The 22575-nt window shown below is 36.5% G+C and overlaps 1 protein-coding gene and 1 long non-coding RNA gene across 8 annotated transcripts in view; one reads left to right on the top strand and one right to left on the bottom strand.

The window, feature by feature from the left end:
- WWP1 (WW domain containing E3 ubiquitin protein ligase 1) overlaps positions 1-22575 on the bottom strand; it is a 122411-nt gene that overhangs the window by 55609 nt on the left and 44227 nt on the right. For 3 of the 5 annotated variants that reach the window (XM_038579667.1, XM_038579670.1, XM_038579669.1), the window contains 4 exons: positions 19589-19726; positions 19427-19493; positions 16040-16224; positions 6985-7321 (listed from right to left, as the gene is read on the bottom strand). In XM_038579667.1, coding sequence (XP_038435595.1) covers positions 6985-7321; positions 16040-16224; positions 19427-19493; positions 19589-19726 — 727 coding nt within the window. Of the gene's footprint in view, positions 1-6984; positions 7322-14756; positions 14851-16039; positions 16225-19426; positions 19494-19588; positions 19727-22575 lie in introns of those variants that run through there. The other 2 variants (XM_038579668.1, XM_038579671.1) reach the window with 2 other exon arrangements.
- Positions 14861-22575, top strand: part of LOC106558016 — a 30684-nt gene continuing 22969 nt past the window's right edge. For 2 of the 3 annotated variants that reach the window (XR_005381187.1, XR_005381186.1), the window contains exons 1-2: positions 14863-14986; positions 22132-22204. This is a non-coding gene — a long non-coding RNA (uncharacterized LOC106558016). Of the gene's footprint in view, positions 14987-22131; positions 22205-22575 lie in introns of all 3 variants that reach the window. The other variant, XR_005381185.1, reaches the window with a different exon arrangement.

Below are 22575 nucleotides of genomic sequence, written 5' to 3'. Positions count from 1 at the left end.
ACAGATGAACACAGTCGGGGGGAAAAAAAACAGGCAAACCAGAAAACACTCCCAACTTCAGAGAACAAACTGATAATTACTAGAGTGGAAGATGGGGAGAAAGGGGAGAAAATGAGGTGGATGGATTAAATGGCTGATGGGCGTTAAAAGGGCACTTGTGATTAGCACTGGGTGTTATATTTACATGATGAATCACTACATTCTCACCTGAAACTAATTATACTGTATGTTAACTAACTGGAACTTAAATAAAAACTTGAAAAATAATTTAAAAAAAGATAAAAAGCGATTGAAAAACACTGTGTAGAGTATGATCCCATTTTCTTAAAATTATTCTATAGGTGCATCCAAAACAGTAATTTATATAGCTACTCGGTAACCTCTTCACCTGCTTCTATCTTTCCTCAAAAAACCTGTCACTATTTGGCATTACTGCAGAGGTTGTGTATGCAAGGCCCCAGCTGGTCAGCCTGCTGTTACACATACTTCACAGCAGCAGAATCTTGGGCTCCCTTGATCCTCTGAACACCCAGGGCCTAGAATAAACTCTGACACAAAGAAACTCTTATATATTTACTGGTGGAACAATATATAGACACAATCTCTGAGTGTTTTTGTCTTACGTATGTTTTACTTGGTCATGTCTTAGCTTGCGATCAGAAACACATTACATTATTAGGGGAAAAAAATAAACATACCCAAGTATTTCATCTATATAATGGGCTATGAAACCTTGTTCTAGTTTTATCTCAGGTAAGCTGCAAATATTCCCAATTTAACATTCATGAATATTTATTCAGCAGGCCCTCATGTTCTAAGCATAACGCAAGCCATTGATTCTTTGTTTTAAAGGGGGGAGGGGCAGAGGGAGATGGAACCTTAGGCAGGTTCCACAACCAGCATGGAGCCCAAAGCTGGGCTCAATCTCAAGACCCTGAGATCATCACGTGAACTAAAATCAAGATTCAGATGCTTAACTGACTGAGCCACCCAGGCACGCTGGCCACTTGTTCTTAATTTTTCCAAAACAGGGGTTCATTTTTAAATTCCAGTGTTTTTGCTATCAGATTTTACCTCTCTCCCTACTTTTTCTGTAAAGTACCAAATAGTAAATATTTTGGCTGTATGGGTGAAAAGGCAAAATCAGTAATACCATGTAGGTATTTATATAGTAAGAACAAAAAGTCCTGTCATGCCCCACACCTCATTTTCCTAGCAGCTGGTCCAAGGGGAGGCAACTTGCTAAGCTGTCACTCCCAAAGTGAGATTCTACCTTTTGAGGCAGGACAGCTGCTACAAGTGAATCCCCAATGTGTACGTGGTGCCCAAGGCCTTCTGTAGCAATGACAGAGGAAGGTACTGGTACAGGGGAAGGGGTTGTGCAGAGCAAAGCATGATGCTCTGGATTGGTCTGGGTGACTCACAGCGGTAGCCAGCTAGAGCTGTACCCATGAGTTCTACAGAAGTGGTGGGCTAGAACTGGCAAGAGATCAGAATATCCCAGTGGCGGAAATTCATGAATACTTCCCTATACGTACAAATTACCTGGCCAAATGATGAAATTTCACATGAATTCTTTAATTTCATGGATATAAGTGCTAATTTATAACTGCCACACATCACTTTAACCATAATACTCTCCTTTCTAGTATTTAGGTTTTAGTCTCTCTAGGACATTTTATATAAATTTTCACAACTTACTATTGAACGAAGATCTTGCTTTAAAAACAGTAAATGTGGAAAAATTTGGTGAAATATATTACAATAAAAATAAAAGAATTTAGGGCAGCCTGGGTGGCTCAGCGGTTTAGCACCACCTTCAGCCCAGGGTGTGATCCTGGAGACCCGGGATCAAGTCCCACATCAGGCTCCCTGCATGGAGCCTGCTTCTCCCTCTGCCTATGTCTCTGCCTCTCTCTCTGTGTGTGCATGTCTCTCATGAATAACTAAATAAAATCTTTTAAAAATAAAAAATAAAAGAATTTAGTTACTAAATGAATAACTACTGGTTTCAAAACTTGGATAATGGGATAGATAGTAAGACTTGCCTTCTCCTAAACCACAATGAATGGTTACCTCATTCTCTCCTGTACTACTAACCTCTATGTCCACGAACTCTTGCCCATCAGAAACTCACTAACCATTAAGTCTCTCCCATTTTATAAAACAAAAACTAATCCTCAGTTTTGTATCTCCTCTTAGGCATTTCTACCAACCAAATATTCCTTTCTCTGTGTGTTCACAGGTAAAAAGTTTTATATACCAGCTCTCTTTAAAAGTTTTCTAAACATATCTACTCCACCCATTCATTCACTCTATCACACAGCATTCTGAATACAGCTCCATTTCCCAGGAACTGCTTTGTCAAAGGTCAACAATAAATAATCTCTTTGTTGTTAAATTCAAGCAGTGCCTTTCAGTTCTTTTCTTACTTGAATTTTTTAGTAGTTTTTGACTTTGTTAACCATTTCCTCAGAAGGTTTTTACAAGCTAGAACCTTTGCCCAGTTGCTTACTCACTCAAAATCATTTAATCGAGCACTACTTCACTTACTTAACAAATATTTATTGAGTGCCTGCTATGTAGCAGACACAGTTTTGGGCATCAGAATATAGAAATGGACAAAATAAAGCCCTTTCCAGTCCAGTGGAGAGAAAACTGACAAGACACAAATACATGTCACGTGGTGATCTAAATGTTATAAAGAAAAATAATATAAGTTATGCTGATTAGAAGAACCCTACTCAAAAGTGTTCATACTGATTCCATTTATATTAAGTTCTGTAACAGGGAAAACTGACCTAAAATCTATAGTGGAAAAAAATCAGGACAGTGACTGACTGAAAAAGGTACTTAGAGAACTTTCTGGGGTGATAATAATATTTAGTATCTTGATAAGGGTGTGGGTTAACCCATGTATGCATTTGTCAAAACTCATCAAAATAGTGTCTTATGCATTTCCTTCTATGTAAATTTTACCTAGAAAACTTTAAGTAAATATTGAACTCTAATGATATGCAAGCTCAAGTACTGAAGGTCAAAATGTACTGATGTCTGCAACCCACTAAAATGCATTTAAAAATTAGATGGAGAGATGCCTGGGTGGCTCAGGGGTTTAGCGCTGGCCCTTGGCCCAAGGCGTGATCCTGGAGTCCTGGGATCAAGTCCCATGTCGGGCTCCATGCATGGAGCCTGCTTCTCCCTCTGCCTGTGTCTCTGCCTCTCTCATTTTCTCTCTCTCTCTCCTCTGTCTCTCTCTGTCTCTCATAAATAAATAAATTAAAAAAAACTTTTAAAAGAATAAAATAAACATAAAAGTTAGATGGATAGAGAGATGAAGAGACAGGAGATCAGCAAACAGTAAAATGTCAATTACAAAATCTAGTGGTACATATAGGTGTGTTCACTGTCAAATTCTTCTAATTTTCAGGCATGTTTGTAAATTTTCCTAGCAAAAGGCTGGAGAAAAATAAGGCAGGGTCAGGGGATGGATGCAGAGGGGCCTGATTTAAACAGGGGGAACCAGAAAAGGCCTCTGGAGTAAGCTAACATTTGAGCAGAGACCTGAATGAGTCATGCAGGTATCAGAGGAGTAACATTCCACACGAAAGTCTAGGCAAATGCAAAGGTCTCTGGGTGAGATAAGGCTTGGCCTAATACTCAAATGTCCTCTCCAGACTGGAATACTCTTCTCTCAGAACACTTGTGATTCCAGGCACTGTGATTCCACTAGTAGTTAGCTAAATAACTGAGCAAGTTACAAAGACAGGAAACATAGGAACTAAGAAACTTCTGAGGAAAGAGAGAGAAGATAATGTAAATTTGAAAACTGCTAACTCAGACAGTTACACAAAGAGAGTACTGCCTAAGCCAGAAGAATCAACTTTGGTTCCACTGTTCTATCCTTCAACCACCTCACAACTAATTACCAGGACACATCTTTTTTTTTTTTTTTTTTAAAGATTTTATTTATTTATTCATGAGACACACACACACAGAGTCAGAGAGGCAGAGACACAGGCAGAGTCGGGAGAAGCAGGTTCCATGCAGGGAGCCTGATGTGGGGCTCGATCCCAGAACTCCGGGATCATGTCCTGAGCCAAAGGCAGATGCTCAACTGCTGAGCCACCAGGCGTCCCGACCAGGACACATCTTATCATCACTCCAAGAGAACAGCATCCACCTTAGTGCTGGCTATTTTTTCATCTGGATTAGTAACTTCTAAACTTTTCTTTTTTTTTAATATTTATTTATTTATGATAGACATAGAGAAAGAGAGAGGCAGATACACAGGAGGAGAGAGAAGCAGGCTCCATGCACCGGGAGCCCGACGTGGGATTCGATCCCGGGTCTCCAGGATCGCGCCCTGGGCCAAAGGCAGGCGCCAAACCGCTGAGCCACCCAGGGATCCCCAGACTTTTCTTTTTTAAAAGCATCTTTTCTTTTAAAATCAAAAGAAATAATCTTTTAATGATTTTATTTGAGAGAGAGAGAGAAAGACAATGAGAGAGAGAGTGCACGAGCTGGAGTGAGGAGCAGAGGGAGAAGGAAAAGCAGACTCTACACTGAGCAAAGAGCCCTACAAGGGGCTCAATCCCAGAATCCTGAGATCATGACTTGAGCTGAAAACAAGAGTGGGACACTTAACTGACTGTGCCACCCAGGAGCCCCTGCTTCTAAACTTTTTTTGATGACAGCTACAGAATAAGAAATGTGGTTTACATAAACATCTCTTTATGTACTAGATTGCTATTTACAGAGATTTTATATACACAAACACCCACCAGAAAAATAAACTTTCTGGAAACGACGTTTACTCTCACTACAACTGACAGTCTTCAGTATTTTCTATTCCAGCCAATACTGATTTATTTCAATTATATGTTTCAAATGCTGGTCACAATCTACAAATGAGGTGCAAACTTGCAATCTGAAAATCACTTATCCAGGTTACTACAAAAGTCTCCTAACACAAACATCATATCTGGTGGCTACAGGCATGCTGAAGCATTTATTTGGCCCCATAGAATTAAGTTTATGTTCTTACTACCATTTTAAATCATAATGGCTGCTTCTCTCATTTATAAACCAGTTTGTTTGCTATCCTGTCTCCTTGACTCCTACTCTGTCTACACCACAGTTAGAATGAATGACCTAACTAAAATGCAAACAGGGCTATACTACGATCCTGCTTAAAAGTCATTAATGTTTATTCATGGTTTTCAGGAAAATACTCCCACACTCTCAGAAAACTATACAAAATTCTTCATAGGACTGTTTAGTCTTCAGTACATATGTCAATTCCTCAAATGCTGAACTCAAGCTGTAACAAAATACGATTTCCTGAGTTCCACTTACACATTTTTATGGATGCTAGAAATCTGAACATGCAGTTGGCTCTACTGAGAATGAAGCCTTCCTTCTACCACTAGTGGCTACATTATTGCTCTACTAACTCCTAACCCTCTTTTAGAAATCTGTGTAAGGATCATCTCCTTCAGAAAGTATTTTCTGATCTTCTGATCTCAATAGTGTAGGCTACTCTCCTGAAAGACCTCTGTATATGTTCCCGTCCACAGCTTGCTAAACGTACCTCTAGCCCAGCCTTAACTGTACAGTATAGTTGCTCCTTATTTATCTTTACCCTCCCATCAGACCATGAGGTTCTTTTTTTTCTTTTTAAAGATTTATTTATTTATTCATGAAAGACTCGACCCCAGGATCACGCCCTGAGTCAAAAGCAGACACTCAACCGCTGAGCTACCCAGGTGCCCCCAGACCATGAGGTTCTTCACAGCTTTTGAATATGTATGTGTCGCAGTGGCAGACTCATGAAACTAGGATAAAGGACTAAGTTACCAAAACAGAAAACAAAGAGACAATGAGAGATTTTTGAGAGAAAAAGGTAGATACTGTAAGGTCTACAACGCTGGTAAGTAAACAAGTGGGGATTTCCAGCAAGTAGCTGAAAATAAGCTCAGAAAAAGGTCTGGCCTGGACATACAGATTTAATAGTTACGGTGATGGGAGAGTATGAGTGCCAACAGAGGAAGAACACGTGGCCAGAAGACCAAAGGCCAAAAAGGGCTGAAACGACTATAGGCAGTGGGCAGAATCAGATTAGCCAGCAAAGAGCACTGAAAAACCAGTTCAGAATATAATATGGGGCCATGAGCAAAATGACTGTAATGAAAAACTGAGGGCAGTAAGGTAAGACCTCTAGAAGTACAATTTCAACAGCTCCAAAGGGAACCATTCTAACCGCTGTCGTGTAAGAAAGCACCGCATCCATACTTCTACTATACCATAGTCAAACTGTACCACATATAGGTTTACAAGTCTAAGTCACTATAAATAAGCTTTTTGAAGTCAGAGATAATGAGTGACTCATATTAGTATCATTAGAGCCGAGTAAAAAAAAAAAAACCTGTTATATAAATCTGGGAGACATGACCAAATGGAATACACACACAGAATAACCCTTTAAAGGAAATCTCAGGAAGCTGAATATTTTCAGTGAGAAATTTAAAAGAGATTAGGAATTATTAAGCAGTAACGAAAAACTGAGTTTGCAATAGAGCTATTAGCAGGGTTAGGTGACTTTTCCAGCACTCAGTGCTGAGAAAAAGGATGGCTAGCTATGCTGGGCCTGGGGAGCAGACCATAAAGGAAGCTAGGGAAGTGAGGTAATTATGTAGTGCTACCCAGTCTTATCTAACAGTAAAAATAAACCAAGAATCAAATCAAGAATGTCTTGCAAATTAACACAAGGTTTTTTCTTTTCCCTTCACACTGCACATACTTCATAAGTAATTGTTCCCTGTTTTAAAAAGTACTTGATTTGTGGCAAATTGTATCAGATTCCAACTTTGATTTCAAATTACTAACCAATGCAAAAATTTTATATATAAATTCAACAGTCGTATTACCAAAAAGCTGCTATTCAAATCTAAGTGAAACTTATAAAAAATATATTTAACATACCCTGATGGCAAAGTTTCTGTGTTGGTATTTCCAGACTGTTGCCTTACAGGTTCCACACACCCATCTGGCTGTCTTAATTTGGCTGCCTCAAAAGCAGAATTATTTCCAGAATTAGAGGCAGCAGGGTCTAAAGTACTTCTAGCTTCAGATCCAAATGCTGCACTGTTAGAAAGAATACATTCATTGTTTTCTGAGGAAGCCAGTATTTCTTGAACTGGAGGATCTTCAACAGTAGTATTAGTGCAATTTGAAGACAAGGCGGTTTCTTCAGATACTATTGCAGTACCCATGACGGAAGCATTATCAGTTGGTGCAGATGAGGATGATTCTCCATTAACTGAAAAGAGAAAAATCAGTAAGATGAACTACCAAGGAATGACAAAGCAAACAACTCACTAGGTACACTTATTTAGTACTTAATTCACCATGAGTACTGTATCAGGTACTGATGAAAATAAAATTAGATTGTATTTTTTCCTGCTCACATTTTAGAGATGAACATGTAAATTAAAGGATACAGTTGACCCTGGAACAACACAGATTTGAATTACGCAGGTCCATGTATTTGCAGATTTTTTCCAATACAGTATGAATCTTCTTTATGATTTTAACATTTTCTTTATCTTACTGTATTGTAATAAGGCAGTATATAATATACAAAATAAGTGTTAACTGACTTTATGTTACTGGTAAGGCTTCAAGGTCAACAATAGGCTATTAGTAGTTACATTTGTGGGAGGAATCCAAAGTGATACAAAGACTTTCAATTGGTAGGGTGGGAGGCGGTTGGGAGGTGTATGATGTTGGTATTCCAAATCCCCTCTTGCTCAAGGGTCAACTGTGTGTGTGTATATACATACTAATAACCTTAAGGAAAAGAAAAACCAACATGAGCATAACATATCTTTCCTCCAAATGATCAATTGTGAAAGTCTGCATGGTTTATATAAAAACTTTAAATGATCCCTTTTAATCTCCCTTTTCATATGCAAATAGTAGCTAATATCAAAAATGCTAATAGGGGAAATACAATGGCATTAATGAAAACAGTACTACAGGGGACTGCCAAAAAAGATGCAGAAATTCATTCTACGCTTTCTGAAGAATGACTCAGTACTGGGATCCACTAATACAGTTGTCTTAATATTCATTTTAATTTTTTTTTAATTTTTTTTTAATTTTTTTATTTATGATAGTCACAGAGAGAGAGAGAGAAGCAGAGACACAGGCAGAGGGAGAAGCAGGCTCCATGCACCGGGAGCCCGACGTGGGACTCGATCCCGGGTGTCCAGGATCGCGCCCTGGGCCAAGGGCAGGCGCCAAACCGCTGCGCCACCCAGGGATCCCTTAATATTCATTTTAAATGTGATTGATGAATTTCAATTATGTATCCCTATTAAAGTAAGTCAAGTTAAAACTAGAAGGAGAATAGATTATTGACCAAAACCTATTAGAAAATTCCACATAAAATTCTAATTGAAATGGGGAGAGGGAGACTTAATTAAGAGTAATAGAATCTTCAGGTAGATTTTTAAAGAAGGAAAAAGACTTAAATAGTAGAAAGGAAATGTACTATTAAAGGAATCAAACTAATTACAAAAAAACCCAAAAAAACCAAGAGAATGAATCGAGTTCTGTCCAAATATGGGGGAGAGAATGGCTTTGGAGGAAAAAAAATACAAGAAAGAAAATATTTACAGTTACCCCATACCAAACACTGTTAGATAACATAGAGAAATGAAAAAAAATGTTCATAGACTAAATTCTGGTGTCCCGCATATGATTTTCACTTTAAAAATTATCTCATTTAATATTTATTCTTCAACAGTGCATAAATTAATGTCCAAAAATGGAAAGGCTTAGCAGTATTCTTTTCAAAGCAAAATAACACCAAATGGGAAAAGAATAAAAGAAGTTAACAGTCATAAACCTTTATGCATACTAAAACACAGTACAGTACACAAAACACAAACTGTTAAAGAATGAAATACTAAGTAACACCATTCATTCAAGGCAGAAACTTCTCTCTTATAAAAATTCAACAGCAAGTGCTCTCAGCACTTCTCTCCATCGCACCACTACCTCCTGCTCCATCATTTCTTGCTTTCAATACTGGCAACAACCTCTTAATTTTAGTCTGCTTGCTTTTTCTTTTGTCTAACTACAACTCATTTTCCAAATGACAGTCCAAAGAAATCTTTTTCAAAACATTTAACAGATCTTTTCACTATCCTAATTGGATACACCAGTGGATTCCCATTACTACCAGAATAAATTCTAAACTCTTTACCACAGCCTATGATGAAATTAATCTGCTCCACGTCTACCCCTGATTTCTCACAATGGTTTCCTTCTGTTCTTGCATACAGTAAACTCCTTCCCACTCAGAGATGTGCACTTACAGTTCCCATGGTATCAGAATACTCATGACTGGCTTCTTCTCATCATTTGTAGTACATGCTCAATTACATCTTCAAAATGCAATTGAGGCAGTGCTTGAGTACCTTATTTAATGCTGTTCTGACCAGTCCCTAAGCTGTTTAGTTTCTCATGTTCTGAAATCATTTTATGTATTTATTTTTTTTCATTATGAAGTTCAGAGTGTGAACTTAATTGTATTCACTCTTGTATCCACCAACTGTTAGAAAATTCTTGGCACATGAAAACAATAAATATTTGCTAAATCAATAAATTAAAGACAAATCACAGAGGAAGAAATAAACAACATACTTCTTTCAAAACTATGCAGATTAAAGAGTTTAGTAGAAATATTAATTAAGTGTATGAAGGATTTGATAACACATCTGACTTAAATTACAGTTAGAGATAGGTAGCTTTGAGTTTCCACTATATACATTTTCCATCCAAACACCTCTTAAGAACTTTTAGAAAACCTGAGATGTAAAACACCAAAGGAAAATCCCCAATTATACAATGAGACCATATTCTAACTACAAGAAATAGAAACAAACAATAAAATACAACTTATTAAAATGTTTACTGACATAATCTGTTTAAGGGTTATCTTAATTGGTCTTTACAGTACAATGCTGAGACAGGTAACAGCATTATTCCCATTTTACTGGTGAAAAAAATGATATTTTTATGTCTATAAAAATGGTAGCTCTCCCCCAATCCACAATCAATTTGCTTAGAAGAGAAATTAAATAATACTGAGTTAAAAAAGAAATAATCATGAAATTATAAACTTTAGGGAAATTAATAGCAATGAAAACACTTGTATCAAGTGCTCCTAGACAAAGCCAAAGTACCTAAGGATATAAGAAAGAATGGCAATAAATGAGCTTAGCAATCAATTCCAGCGCCAGGCAGGAAAAATGGTAAAAGAAATTAAAAGACCAATAAAACAGATCAGAATTTCCTAACTTACTTGATAAGAATCAGCTGGGATCTCATTGAAAATACAGATCTTAGTTCCTATCCTAGACTTAACTGAATTTCTATGGGAAATCTCTAAGGAAGAGTCTGGGAATCTGTTATTTTTAACAAATGCTTCAGATGAATTCTTACCAGTAAAGTTAGAGAAGACATGAAGTGTACCTTTCTGGGTTTTATAAAGAAAAATATATGTTAGAACCACTTTATAAGTCTCAAATATATGAACTAAGGGGCACCTGGCTGGCTCAGTTGGTAGAGCATGTGACTCTTGATCTCTTGAGCCCCACCCTGAGTGTGTAAATGCTTAAAAAAAAAAAAAGCTAATTTTTGAAATATATTAACTATGTCAAGAGAAAGAAAAATTGAAAAGACTCATCACCTGGCTGGCTCAGTCAGTGGGGCAAGTGACTCTTGATTTCAGAGGTGTTGAATACAAGCCCCACATTGGGTGGAAAGATTACTTTAAAAATCTTTAAAAAGAAAGTAAAAAAGAGAAAGAAAAAGTCACCACATAAATACGAAAAAGGTGATGAAAGATCTAATATTATTCCACGAAAGAGCACAAGACTCCCTTAAGTTTTCTCAGAAAATTCTATAAACCCTTCAATGAACAGATCATTTCTGTGTTATTTAAAGTGGCACAGTACATTAGAGAAGAAAAAGAAAAATGGAGTTTCTTAATTTATTCTGTGAGGATAATATAACCCTAAAGTTGAAACTAAATAAATTAAAAGATGGCTCAACATTAGGAAATTATATTAGGAAGTCGGACTGTGCAAACATTTAAAAAAGTAGTATGACTATTTGCAATCCAAACCAAAAAGCTTTCAATAAAACCATGACAAAACACTTTAAAAAAGGAATCAAGAAAAATTAGTAAACAATCTAGATTACCCATCAGAAACCCACAGTAAGCATCATATATGAACTGTAAGACATTAGAAGAATTTCCATTAAGGTCAGAAACAAATTAAAATCAGGAACAAAACAAGGAAGATCACAATCACCATTCCAATATTGCTGCTTACTTTGACAATGCATTAAGACAAGAAAAAAGTGAAAAATATTGGAAATAAAAAGATAAAACTCATTCACAGAGGGTAAGCTTATTTCGAACACTCATCAGAATAAACTAAAAAACTTAGTACCGATTAAAACATTTTAGCACAATGACCCTATATAAGTTCAACATTAAAATTACCCTCAAGACCTATCTAAACAAGCCAGAAAACATTACTAAGAGACATTTTAAAACAAAATGGATGGAGAGAGACATAAAACACCTCTGGATGGAAGATTCAACACTGTTAAAAATAAAAATAATAAACTCTCCTTAATATGCAAATACTGGTAAGGAAGCAGAGCAAGAGGAAAATATCACTTATTGCTGGTGGGAAAACAAAAGGGTGCAGCCAATTTGGAAGACAGTTTTGCAGTTTCTTACAAAAATAAGCATACTCTTATTATATAATCCAGCAGCCATGGTCCTCAATCCAGTTAAGTTGAAAAAAACTGCACATGAATGTTTATATCAGCTATATTTATAATTGCCAAAAGCTGGAAGCCACCAAGATGCTTCAAGGTTAATGGATAAGCAAATTTAGGTATATCCATACAATGGAATATTATTCGGCAGTATGAGAAATGAGATGTCAAGCTACAAAAAGATATTGAGGAGCCTTAAATGCATACTACTAAGTCAAAGAAAGCTCCAAACATCTGATGTTCTGAAAAAGGCCAAACTATAGAGATAGTGAAAAGATCACTGGTTGCTAGGAATATGGGGAAAAGGATAAACAGGTAGAGCATGGGGGAGTTTGAGAATGGTAAAACAATCCCTTATGATACTGTACTGGTGAGTACAGTACAACATGTCATGTACTGGTGAGTATATGACAACATGCATGTCTTTTCTTTTCATTTATTTTATTTTTGAAGTAGGCTTCATGCCCAGCGTGGAGCCCAACACGGGGCTCACAACCCTGAGATCAAGAGTCAGGCGCTTAACTCACTGAGCCACCCAGGCGCCCCAACAACATGCATTTCTTAAATCTCACAGAACCCATATAACACAAGGGGTGAGCCTTGATGAAAACTATGGACTACAGTTAATAATAATGTATTTATACTGGTTCATTAATTGTAACAAATATACCACAGTAATGCAAAATGTTAATAATGGGAAATTCTGGGCAGGGTAGGATGGCATATCTTTAACTGGAGAGATTAGATAGATAGATAGATAGATAGATAGATAGATAGATAGATAGACAGATAGATATATCAGTGGTTCTCAACTGGAAACAAATTTGTCCCCCACTCCAAAGACATTTTTACAATGTCTGAAGCTATGTTTGGTTGTCACAACTAGGGGAAAGAGAGGATGTTACTGGCATCTAGTAGGTATAGGTCAGGAATGTACAATACACAGGACAGCCATCCACAATAAAGAATTTCTGGCCCAAGACGTCAACAGTGCTTAAACTGAGAAACTCTGATGTGTATGTACCCAGCCACCAAGCAGCGTCCTCCTGTAAAATCAACATCTATCTATGGTAGCTGCAAAATAAACATCTGTTAACATGATATAAAGATGTTTGAAGGAAAATGGAAGGCAGAGAAAGAGGAGTGAGGTCAGGATCATAGGTTCTTTGCTCATGAAAGAATATGGAGAATTATATGTAAGCTAGTATTTAAAATGTGTGACAGGTAGGGTAGTAGAAGTTTATGCAAAGAAGCATTTCCTTCTCTATAGATAAAAGACCACACCCATGGACTTGGGGTGATTTATTTATTTAATCTATTTATCTATCTCTATTTATTTATTCAGAGAGCACATGTCCAGGCAGAGGGAGGGACAGAGGGAGAGAAGTCCAAGCAGACTACATTCTGAGTACAGAGCTCAATGAAGGGCTTGATCCCAGGACCCGGAGACCGTGATCCAAGTGCAAATCCAGAGTCAGATGCTCAACTGACTGAACCACCCAGGTGCCACTCACTGACTTGGTTTCTTAATGAATGTATCCCAATCCTTAATTCAGCCATTATGACATGTGGGTTACAAGACATATCTGCCTACTTTGTTTAATCCTTGAGAAGTTTCTCTTGTGCTTTATGATATGTACATCTCAAAGCACCATGCATTTGCCCTTACTGTAACTATTCAAATAAAGTAGAAAAAGGCAGAAATACTGGAGTATTTGCGTATCATTCTTACTCCTTTTTAAAAGTGTGACATGAAGAACTACTTCTATATATAAGCACTTTAAGTTTCTTTAAAGTCTATTCACACTTGGAAGAAGTGGGTGGCTATGAAGGAGGTAGTGTTCGAGTACACGGGCCTTTGGCGATGGCGCGGTTCTGTATCTTGATTGCAGTGGCAGCTACATGATGCCAGACATGAGAAAACTGCACAGAACTATATACACACACACAACACAGGTGTAACTGGCGAAATGTTTTGTCAACGCCAATTTCCTGATTTTGAAATTGTATGGAGAGACAATTTAACTGGAGAGATTACAAACTGTATCAAGATACAGAACCATACAAACTGCCTATTTTAGCCTAAAATAATTAATATTTATAGCAACTTACTTATCAAATGGACCTTCTTAATCAAAACTTTGTCAAATGATGGGGCAGCCCTGGTGGCTCAGTGGTTTAGCGCCTCTTTCAGCCCAGGGCATAATCCTGGAGACCCAGGATTGAGTCCCACGTCAGGCTCCCTGCATGGAGCCTGCTTCTCCCTCTGCCTGTGTCTCTGCCTCTTTCTCTCTCTCTGTGTCTCTCATGAATTAATTAATTAAAAAAAAAAAAAAAAAAAAAAAACTTTGTCAAATGAACAGGAGAGAGAGAAAAAAATCTCCCCGCAAAACTCTCTTGTATAATACTGTCTCTGGTAGAATGAAATTATTTGTCTTAAAATTCCTTAGCACAGGCCCATAATCCCTTATCTGAAACCCAGGGGGCAAAGTATATTCCAGAATCTGTCACTTTTCAGAACTTAGGAAATTAATATGGCACATATATTGTATATTACAGTAGTATGTGAGAAGGCTTAGGAGCTACACACTGTAATTACACAATATTTTTGTGGCAAAATGCAGAGATACACTAATCATGATGAAATATAAATACCTTCAAATCAGTTCTAGTCGTTTTGCCATCAAAGTTGTTTACCAAAACATCCTTTTGGTTTTAAAGATTTTAGTATGGGATTAAAACATGTAATGAGTTATACACTGAATATGCACACTCCTACCCATACTCCCACTCCAACATGAAAACTGACTTTTAAAGTTCTTGGTTAGAAAAATAAATACCATATTTGCACTAATGCCTTAAAGATTACCCCACTCCTTGAGAAGTACCTGAATTCATCCTCCTTCTAAAGGATGACAGATCACACAAAAAACATTAGCAGAGTGGTTGCTACCAACAGAAGAGATTCCAGAAGTCTCTGTAAACCAGCCAATAGAATGATGACACAGGGGACTGTTTTGTCAGATGTCACCAACATTTATCAGAAGAGGTTAAAAACAATCACTAAGCTGGATGAGGGAGTATTATTTGAAGCCCATCAGAGTATAAAAGATGAATGGTATGACTTTGAGACACGATAAAAATCACACACAACACAGTGAACAGGGAGGCAGAGGGCAGAGAGTTGAAAGAGGTAGGGTCAGTCAAGGTGGATGTCAGTTACAGCTCTTCTACTCCCTAACTGTGATCTCTGTGCCTCAGTTCCTCCCAGGAAAAAAGGGAAAGATCTTAGTATCTATTTCAATTTATTATGGTGAAAGTTAAATCACTAAACAGACATTCAGTGTTTAGAACATTGATAGCACAAACATTAGCTATTATGATTATCCTATGTTTCCTAGTAGTTACTGTGAATGTTGTGGGAATTACTTATAATGGAGCCTTCAATTCTAGTTCCCCTTGTGTTTTACTGTCACCCTGAAATTTTGGGCAAGGATAAATAAGAGAAGAACGTGGGAAGTGAATTTGCTCCCAATGGGAAGGGCCTATAAAGTACCTGACAAGCTATGGAGTATAAATAAGAGATCCTGCAACAGGGAGAGCCTTAGTAAGTCCTCCTCCCTTTTGCATCAACATCTGATTATACTCAAACATTAAACCACGCAACTATCTACTGGTCAGTGGATACTTTCACCAATCTACTCAAACAGCTAAGTATTTTAGAAAGAAAAGCTAACACACCAAATTCCAGAGTTTAAATGGAGGATGATGACAAGAATGATACAGAGTAGTGATATAAGCCTTTCTGAAATAAGCATTCATCATTCTTATACTTTTCATGAATTAGGAGTGAACTTAATAAATAACTGCCCCTTTATCTAATTATTTCCAAAAATATCTGTGGCATGAAGCCTAAGAATCTAACTAACATATAAGAACATGCTTAGTGAAATGTATTGTTATTTCTAAGCTAAATATATATTTGGAATATCCTACTAAATAATCTAGAAAAATTCAAATTATTAGAAAATATTTCAGGTATTGTGATCGTTACATTCCTATCATAAAACTGAAGATTAAGGAAGATTGTGCAGTAAAAAGTGTAGGCACAGGTACATAAAGTTTAATTTAGTTTTCATTTAAACAATGAGTCATAAATCACCATGCTTACCAGTGTCATTGGCAGGCTCAGATGTGAGTGGTTTTGGAGCTGGTGCATTTTTGGGTCTGGCAGCAACCTGAGACGGAGATGAAGGCGTGTTGTCTCCATTAACTACATATGAACAGCATGCGTTTTGAGCTAGAGTGCTTGTGGGTACATGATTATCTATTCCATTGGTACCTTCAACAGCCAACCTTAAAAAAAAAGATGCTTTTCTTTAATAAGTACAATTAACTTTCCATTAAAATTGTCATAGGAAACCTTTACCAAATTCTTAATATTAAAGCAAAGTGATAGGTAGAAAGAGTAATGAAAAAAAGAGCATACTTTTATTACATTAAAATTTACTTTCATTTCCAAGTGTATCCACACTAGCAGATATCTGTACACTCAGATATATACACATACTAAATCAAAATGAATCCATTTTGATCAAGTCGTACATTTTAAATATTTAAAGTCTAAGAATAATCTTTATATTAAAATGCTCTAGGGGATCCCTGGGTGGCTCAGTGGTTTGGTGCCTGCCTTAGGCCCAGGGTGTGGTCCTGGAGTCCCGGAATCGAGTCCCTGTGTGGAGACTGCTTCTCCCTCTGCCTTGTCTCTGCCCCCCTCTTTCTCTCACTCTGTGTGTGTGTGTTTCTCATGAATAAATGAATAACATCTAAAAAAAAAAAAATGCTCTAAAAGTATTTTAAAAAGCTTATGGAACTTTTAAAAATCATTTCCAAACTACTGTAATTTTATTGAATACTGAAAAATAAGGTGAAAAGGTCTTCAAATACTGATTACACATTACAATGTACTGGCATTAAACTAAGGGGTACATGATAATCAGAAAACATAAGTATTATATTGCAGAGTTACAAAAATTTATAGCACATGAACTGCAAATAAATAATTCTACAACTGCCAAAGTTTTTAAATCTTACTGGCAGTGGATAGGGAGTTAGATGATGTCACATAAGTTAACAGGAGAGTTTTTCCAAATATACAGGCCACCCTGTATGTGCCCTCCACAAAGCAGTCTTAATGTTTTTTAAAATATATAAAAATCAGATCATGTCCCTAAGCCCTGCCCATCTATTTGTAATCTATTTCTCTTCAACTTCCTCCTTGCTTACCTTGCAGCAAATATACTATGTATCAATTTTAGAGAATACGAAAACATGCTGTAAAATCTTCAAATGTTAATTACAAATTATTATACACAGATAGTAATATTATAATGACTACAAGATAATCCAAAAAAAGGTTAAATATTATATTCTAGAGTTGGAAGAACTTGTAGAGCATAAATTAACAAAAGATAAACTCAAGGTCTTTGCAATTGCTATCCTCTGTCTAGAATAAGGCTCTCCTGTCAGAACTCTGCACGGATAGCATATTTTTGGCTTTTTAATTGTAGCTTAAATGGCACTTCTTCAGAGAGGATTCCCCTGACATCTCTCTTTAAAACAGGCTCCGTTCCATTCCTGTCATCTTGTCCTATTTCAATGACTTCATAGTTCTTACCACTATCGCCAATTACCTACTTTATTTCTTCACTTGTTTACTATCTACCTTCATCCCACCAGAATGCAATTTCACCAGAACAGGGCCAGGACTGTTAGTGGTTAGACTAGTGTCTGGCACTTAATAAATATCTTATGAAAAATGAATAAATGAATGAATGCCACTCTCCTTTCCTTTGTCACCTATATATTTTGAACGAGATGTCTTCAGGAAGAAGTTTGTGTAAGTGAAGTTTGAAGGAAGCTCCCAAGTGATTCTTCTGGTTTGTACAGCCCTCCCCAGCCACTAAGCAAGAATCAGTGATCCAGGAGTTTAAGTATAAGAACTCACTTGAAGTTCTCCCTGAAGCTGTAGATCTAATCTTTCATTCAAAATGTCTTACTATCTCTATGCAATAAACAACATTAGGTTATAGACTGGTGGTGATTCAAGCTCCTTTACCCATCTAAAATTGTATTTCAAAGATTATAAAAACAGGGACGCCTGGGTAGCTCAGTGGTTGAACGTCTTTGGCTCAGGGCATGATCCCAGCCAGGGTTCTGGGATTGAGTCCTGCACTGGGTTTCCCACAGGGAGCCTGCTTCTCCTTTTGCCTGTCTCTGCCTCTCTCTGTCTCTCTCATGAATACATAAATAAAATCTTTAAAAAAATTTTTTAATCTACCTAATTGTACCCTCCTAGTTCTTAATTTCCTCATATGTAAGCCAAATATATATTCAGAAGATATAGTTATCTGTTCAAATGTTCTATGAGAATCATTTGTCATTTTAGGAGTAATGATGTTAGTAATTCTGTGTATTACTAGAAGCAACACTTTGTCATATGCCAGCATGGTTTTTTTTAAAGATTTATGTATTTATTTGAGAGACAGGGAGAGTGTAAGCACGTACACAAATGGGAGGGGCAAAGGGAGAGGAAGAGAGAATCTCAAGAATCTCAAGACTGACATGAGGCTTGATCTCACAACCCTGAGATCATGACCTGAGCTGAAACCAAGAGTCAGATGCTCAACTAAGCAAGCCACCCAGACACCCCTACCAGCATGTTTTTTTCAAATTAACAAGTCAATTTTACAGCAATATACTTTTACATTTTCAGGGATTCACTCCATTACATTTGACCTATTATATGTTTTATTCTAATTTAAAATATTCTAAGTAGAAAGCTTTTATTAATTGTCATCAAACATGAATGCAAGGCAGCTTGGAGATGGCAGGGTGACTTCTGAGGAAAGACCACTATCTGTGGAGCATGTATCTTATAGTGATCTACAGGAAGCTGCCAATTCATATTGTAAAAAGAATCCATTTTCCCACATTATTTGAGTCTATTTATTGATAAAATATGCCTAAATACAGATTTTAAGAAGCCATTTCCAATAAAAAAAAAATGAAGAACTGATACATGTCTCAACATGAACCTTAGACTAAGTAAAAACAGTCAGTAATAGAAGGTGACATATTGTATGATTCTATTTCTACGAAATGGCCAGAATAGGCAAAGCCACTGGGACAAAAAGTAGATTAGCAGCTGCCAGAATCTGGGAGGAGAAAGGAATGAGGAGAAACAGCTCATGAGTATAGCATCTCTTTTTAAGGCTGATGAGAATTTCTGAAATTAGATAGTAGTAACAGTTACAGCCAAATCTACTGAGATATAGACTTTAAAAAACAATAAACCTTTTGGTATGTGTGTTATATCTCAATGAAGTTATTTCTTTAAAAATTACTTTTATAAGAATTCAAAGAAATGACCTGTTTAGATAGAAACTTTTAAATTGTATAGCAAACTCTAAACTAAAGATTATATATAAAATCTAAAACTTCATATATGGGAAATGTTACATTATCTTGCCACAAATACTAAAATAAGATAATCTACCTGGAGGTTGGTCTTGCTGAAGGCTCTCCATTTTCATGTAAGGCATCACCATTTTGCTGTATTTCTACTGAACAACAAGAAAGCAAGCAAGCAGGTTTTTATATACTTCTTGCTAGATTTTTTTTCCCCTTCAAATTTTAAAATCACGTAAAGTTATCTTACTGGTTGGAGATGAGCTGCAGTTTGTTAGATTTTCTTGTTCAATCGTCAGTCCATCGAGCACAACTGTTAATTCACCAGTTTGGACTATGCCATTCTTGTTTTCCAAAGAAAGTTTTAATTGTTCTTTTACTCTTTCCACTAGAAAAAAAAAAACTTAAGTTAAAAGCTTCTGCCATATACAAAATTATGTGTAAGAAATCAAAACTACATATAAGAGTCACTCTAGTTCAGTACCTGATTGCTACATGTACAAAGAATTATCTACACTTTTGGGTCCCCAGGTGCCTCAGTTGGTTAAGCATCTGCCTTCAGCTCAGGTCACAATCTCAGGGTCTTGGGATTGAGTCCAGCATTGGACTCCCTGCTCAGTTAGGGGGTCTGCTTCTCTCTCTGTCCTCTCTCCCTCTGCCCTATACCCCCAAACCCCCACTCGTGCTGGTGCTGTCCCTCTCAGAAATAAATAAAATCTTTAAAAAAGAATTTTTTTTCATTTTTAAAAATTATTTTCATTTTTATCAGTGGACTCTTCTATACTGCACCAGGCTTCCTCCCTTTCACACCAAGTTAAAAAACTCCTTGCCCCTCACCCATGCTTTCAAGGTCATCTTTAACTGCTCCTCTGCACTTTTTAAAGCACAGAGAACATATAAATATAGGCAGATAATAAGCACAACAATTACCTAAACTTGCCTTTCAGCCCATACGACTTGTGGTTAAGGCAAAATTTCTGCATGGGCATCAGGTGGTCTGGTTATTGATTCCAGCTCTGAAACTTACAGTATTTTGAGTAACTAGTCAATCTGAATAAAGCCTCAGTTACAGTCATTATAAAATGGGAGATAATTAAGACATCAAACTAAAAGGACTGTCATAAGGCCCAAATGCAAAACCACATAGAAAGTTCTTAGTACCATGCTTGACACACTTTAAGCACTCAATAAATGGTAAGTACTATGATAATATTTATTATTTTTTTCATAGAAGATCACAAATATTTCCTTCCTGTTATCAGGATATCAGGTAAAGCTGAAATTCTTGCATTTGTAGGGTTTTTTTTTTCCATACTTTTATATTTTGCCTAGTCTCTAATTGTTTTTATTAATATATTTTTGTGATGTGGAGTGAAAATGAGGTTTACAATGGTGTAAAGTTTGGGGTAGGTAATCTCTAAGTCTTCTTCTATTATGTGGTTCTTAAATTTTTGGCAAATAATTCTTACTTAACTCAAGGTCATTTTGTTTTGACTTTTATCCCAAAAAATACATTAAGTTTTTAGTGATCCCTTTACTACCCAAAATGAAGCCAATTACTTCAGCCTGATATTTACTGGCTCTCTGCAGCTTTTGGAACCATGGAAAGTAGTTTTTCTTAGATTATGTCCTTGACTTTGGTCTTTCATATATTTAACAAATTTGGGTGTTTTCTCCCTCATTTATCAAATGTCCAGCATAAGCATACTTATTATCCAAATACAGAAAAGACCAAAAAAACAAATCTGGAATCACTAGAATCACTGGACAGAGAAATTCTTTGCCAAAAATTTTGTTATCTTTTTCTCTATAGTTGTTTTTGTTTTATTTTTGTCTTTGGTGTCATGCAGTTCACTTGATGAAAGCCTGACTTTCTCTTTATCATCTTGGTTGGGATATTATGGACCTTAGAATTTATTTTTCATCAGTATTCAAACACAGCCATTATTCTCCTCTACTCCACCTTCTTCTGCAGGGGTTAGTAAACTGGTTGCAGGCCAAATTTGGCCTGTTACCTGTTTTCGTGAATAGTTTATCTGAAGATAGTCATGTTGATTCATTTATTATATATCTTCTATGGCTGTTTTCCCACTACAATGGAAGAGCTGAATAGGTACAACAAAGACTATATGACCCACAAAGCTTAAATATTTACTATCCTGGCATTTACAGGAAACTTTTGCCAACCCTTGCTTATGGTGCTTTCTTAAAATTTACCTTTGATGGTGAGTTCATTTTCTGATATTAGACTAAGGGTAATCTTTGGGCTTTGGTACAGTTGGGGACTATTTCTAATTTTGTCAATGGCTTGAGGGCACTCCCAAAAATCTGGACTACAGGAGTCCAAGCTCAGCTCCCCAATCTGGTTAGCCACAAGATCAGTATCCTGAATCTGCTATCAGCATCATTCACTATTCTAACTACAGATTGTAAGATCTTCCTTGCCTTGATTTATTTATCTGTTTATTTTTTTGGAAAAAGGGGGGCCTTGAAGATCACTTTGCCTCCTTGCAAAAATCATTAATGTCACAAAAATGCATTCTATCCAGGATATAATTGTTCTGCAGTGAGAGATTGTTTACGGTATCTAGTCTTTCACAATTCTGAACGTGGAAAATTGGGATATAACATTTCTAGGTCATAAAATTGGGAGGACTATCATGTAAATAATTCCCATCTACAAGTACATGTATGTATGTTGGTAAGGGGAATGAGAGTATTATTCTAACAGTTTAGACGAAGCAACTCAGACATATTCATCTATTCAGTACATAAATGCCTAATGTGTTCCAGATACTGAAGTCTCCAAAAGAGCAGAAATTGTATCCATCTAATTTAGTAATATATCCTCAGTATCTGACTGAAGGTAGGTGCTTAATTACTGTTTAAAATAAATTATTAAGATAGGACTGTCTTTAGGAAACTTTTAAGGCAGAATCTGATTTTTCTTTCTAGACTTCTTTCTTAGTTCTAAGAGGGCAAAGGAACAATCTGAGACTCTGAAAGGCTAGGTATATGACTAGATAATTTATCCTTCTATCACTGATTTGTTGAAAACATACTCTGTCCGAAAAGAAAACAAAAGATCTTCAGAAATCTTGTTTTTTATGGTGTTTCACATATTTAGGTTTAAATCAATCATATTCTGAAGCCATTTTTAAAAGTTGCTTGCACACTGTATTATCTATTGCTAAGTAACAAACTTTTCTAAAGTTTAGTCATTAAAAATAACAATAA

Source organism: Canis lupus, chromosome 29 (assembly GCF_011100685.1).
Source record: "Canis lupus familiaris isolate Mischka breed German Shepherd chromosome 29, alternate assembly UU_Cfam_GSD_1.0, whole genome shotgun sequence".
In the NCBI taxonomy this organism is placed as follows: Eukaryota; Metazoa; Chordata; class Mammalia; order Carnivora; family Canidae; genus Canis; species Canis lupus.
This window is presented reverse-complemented; position numbering and strand designations above follow the sequence as displayed.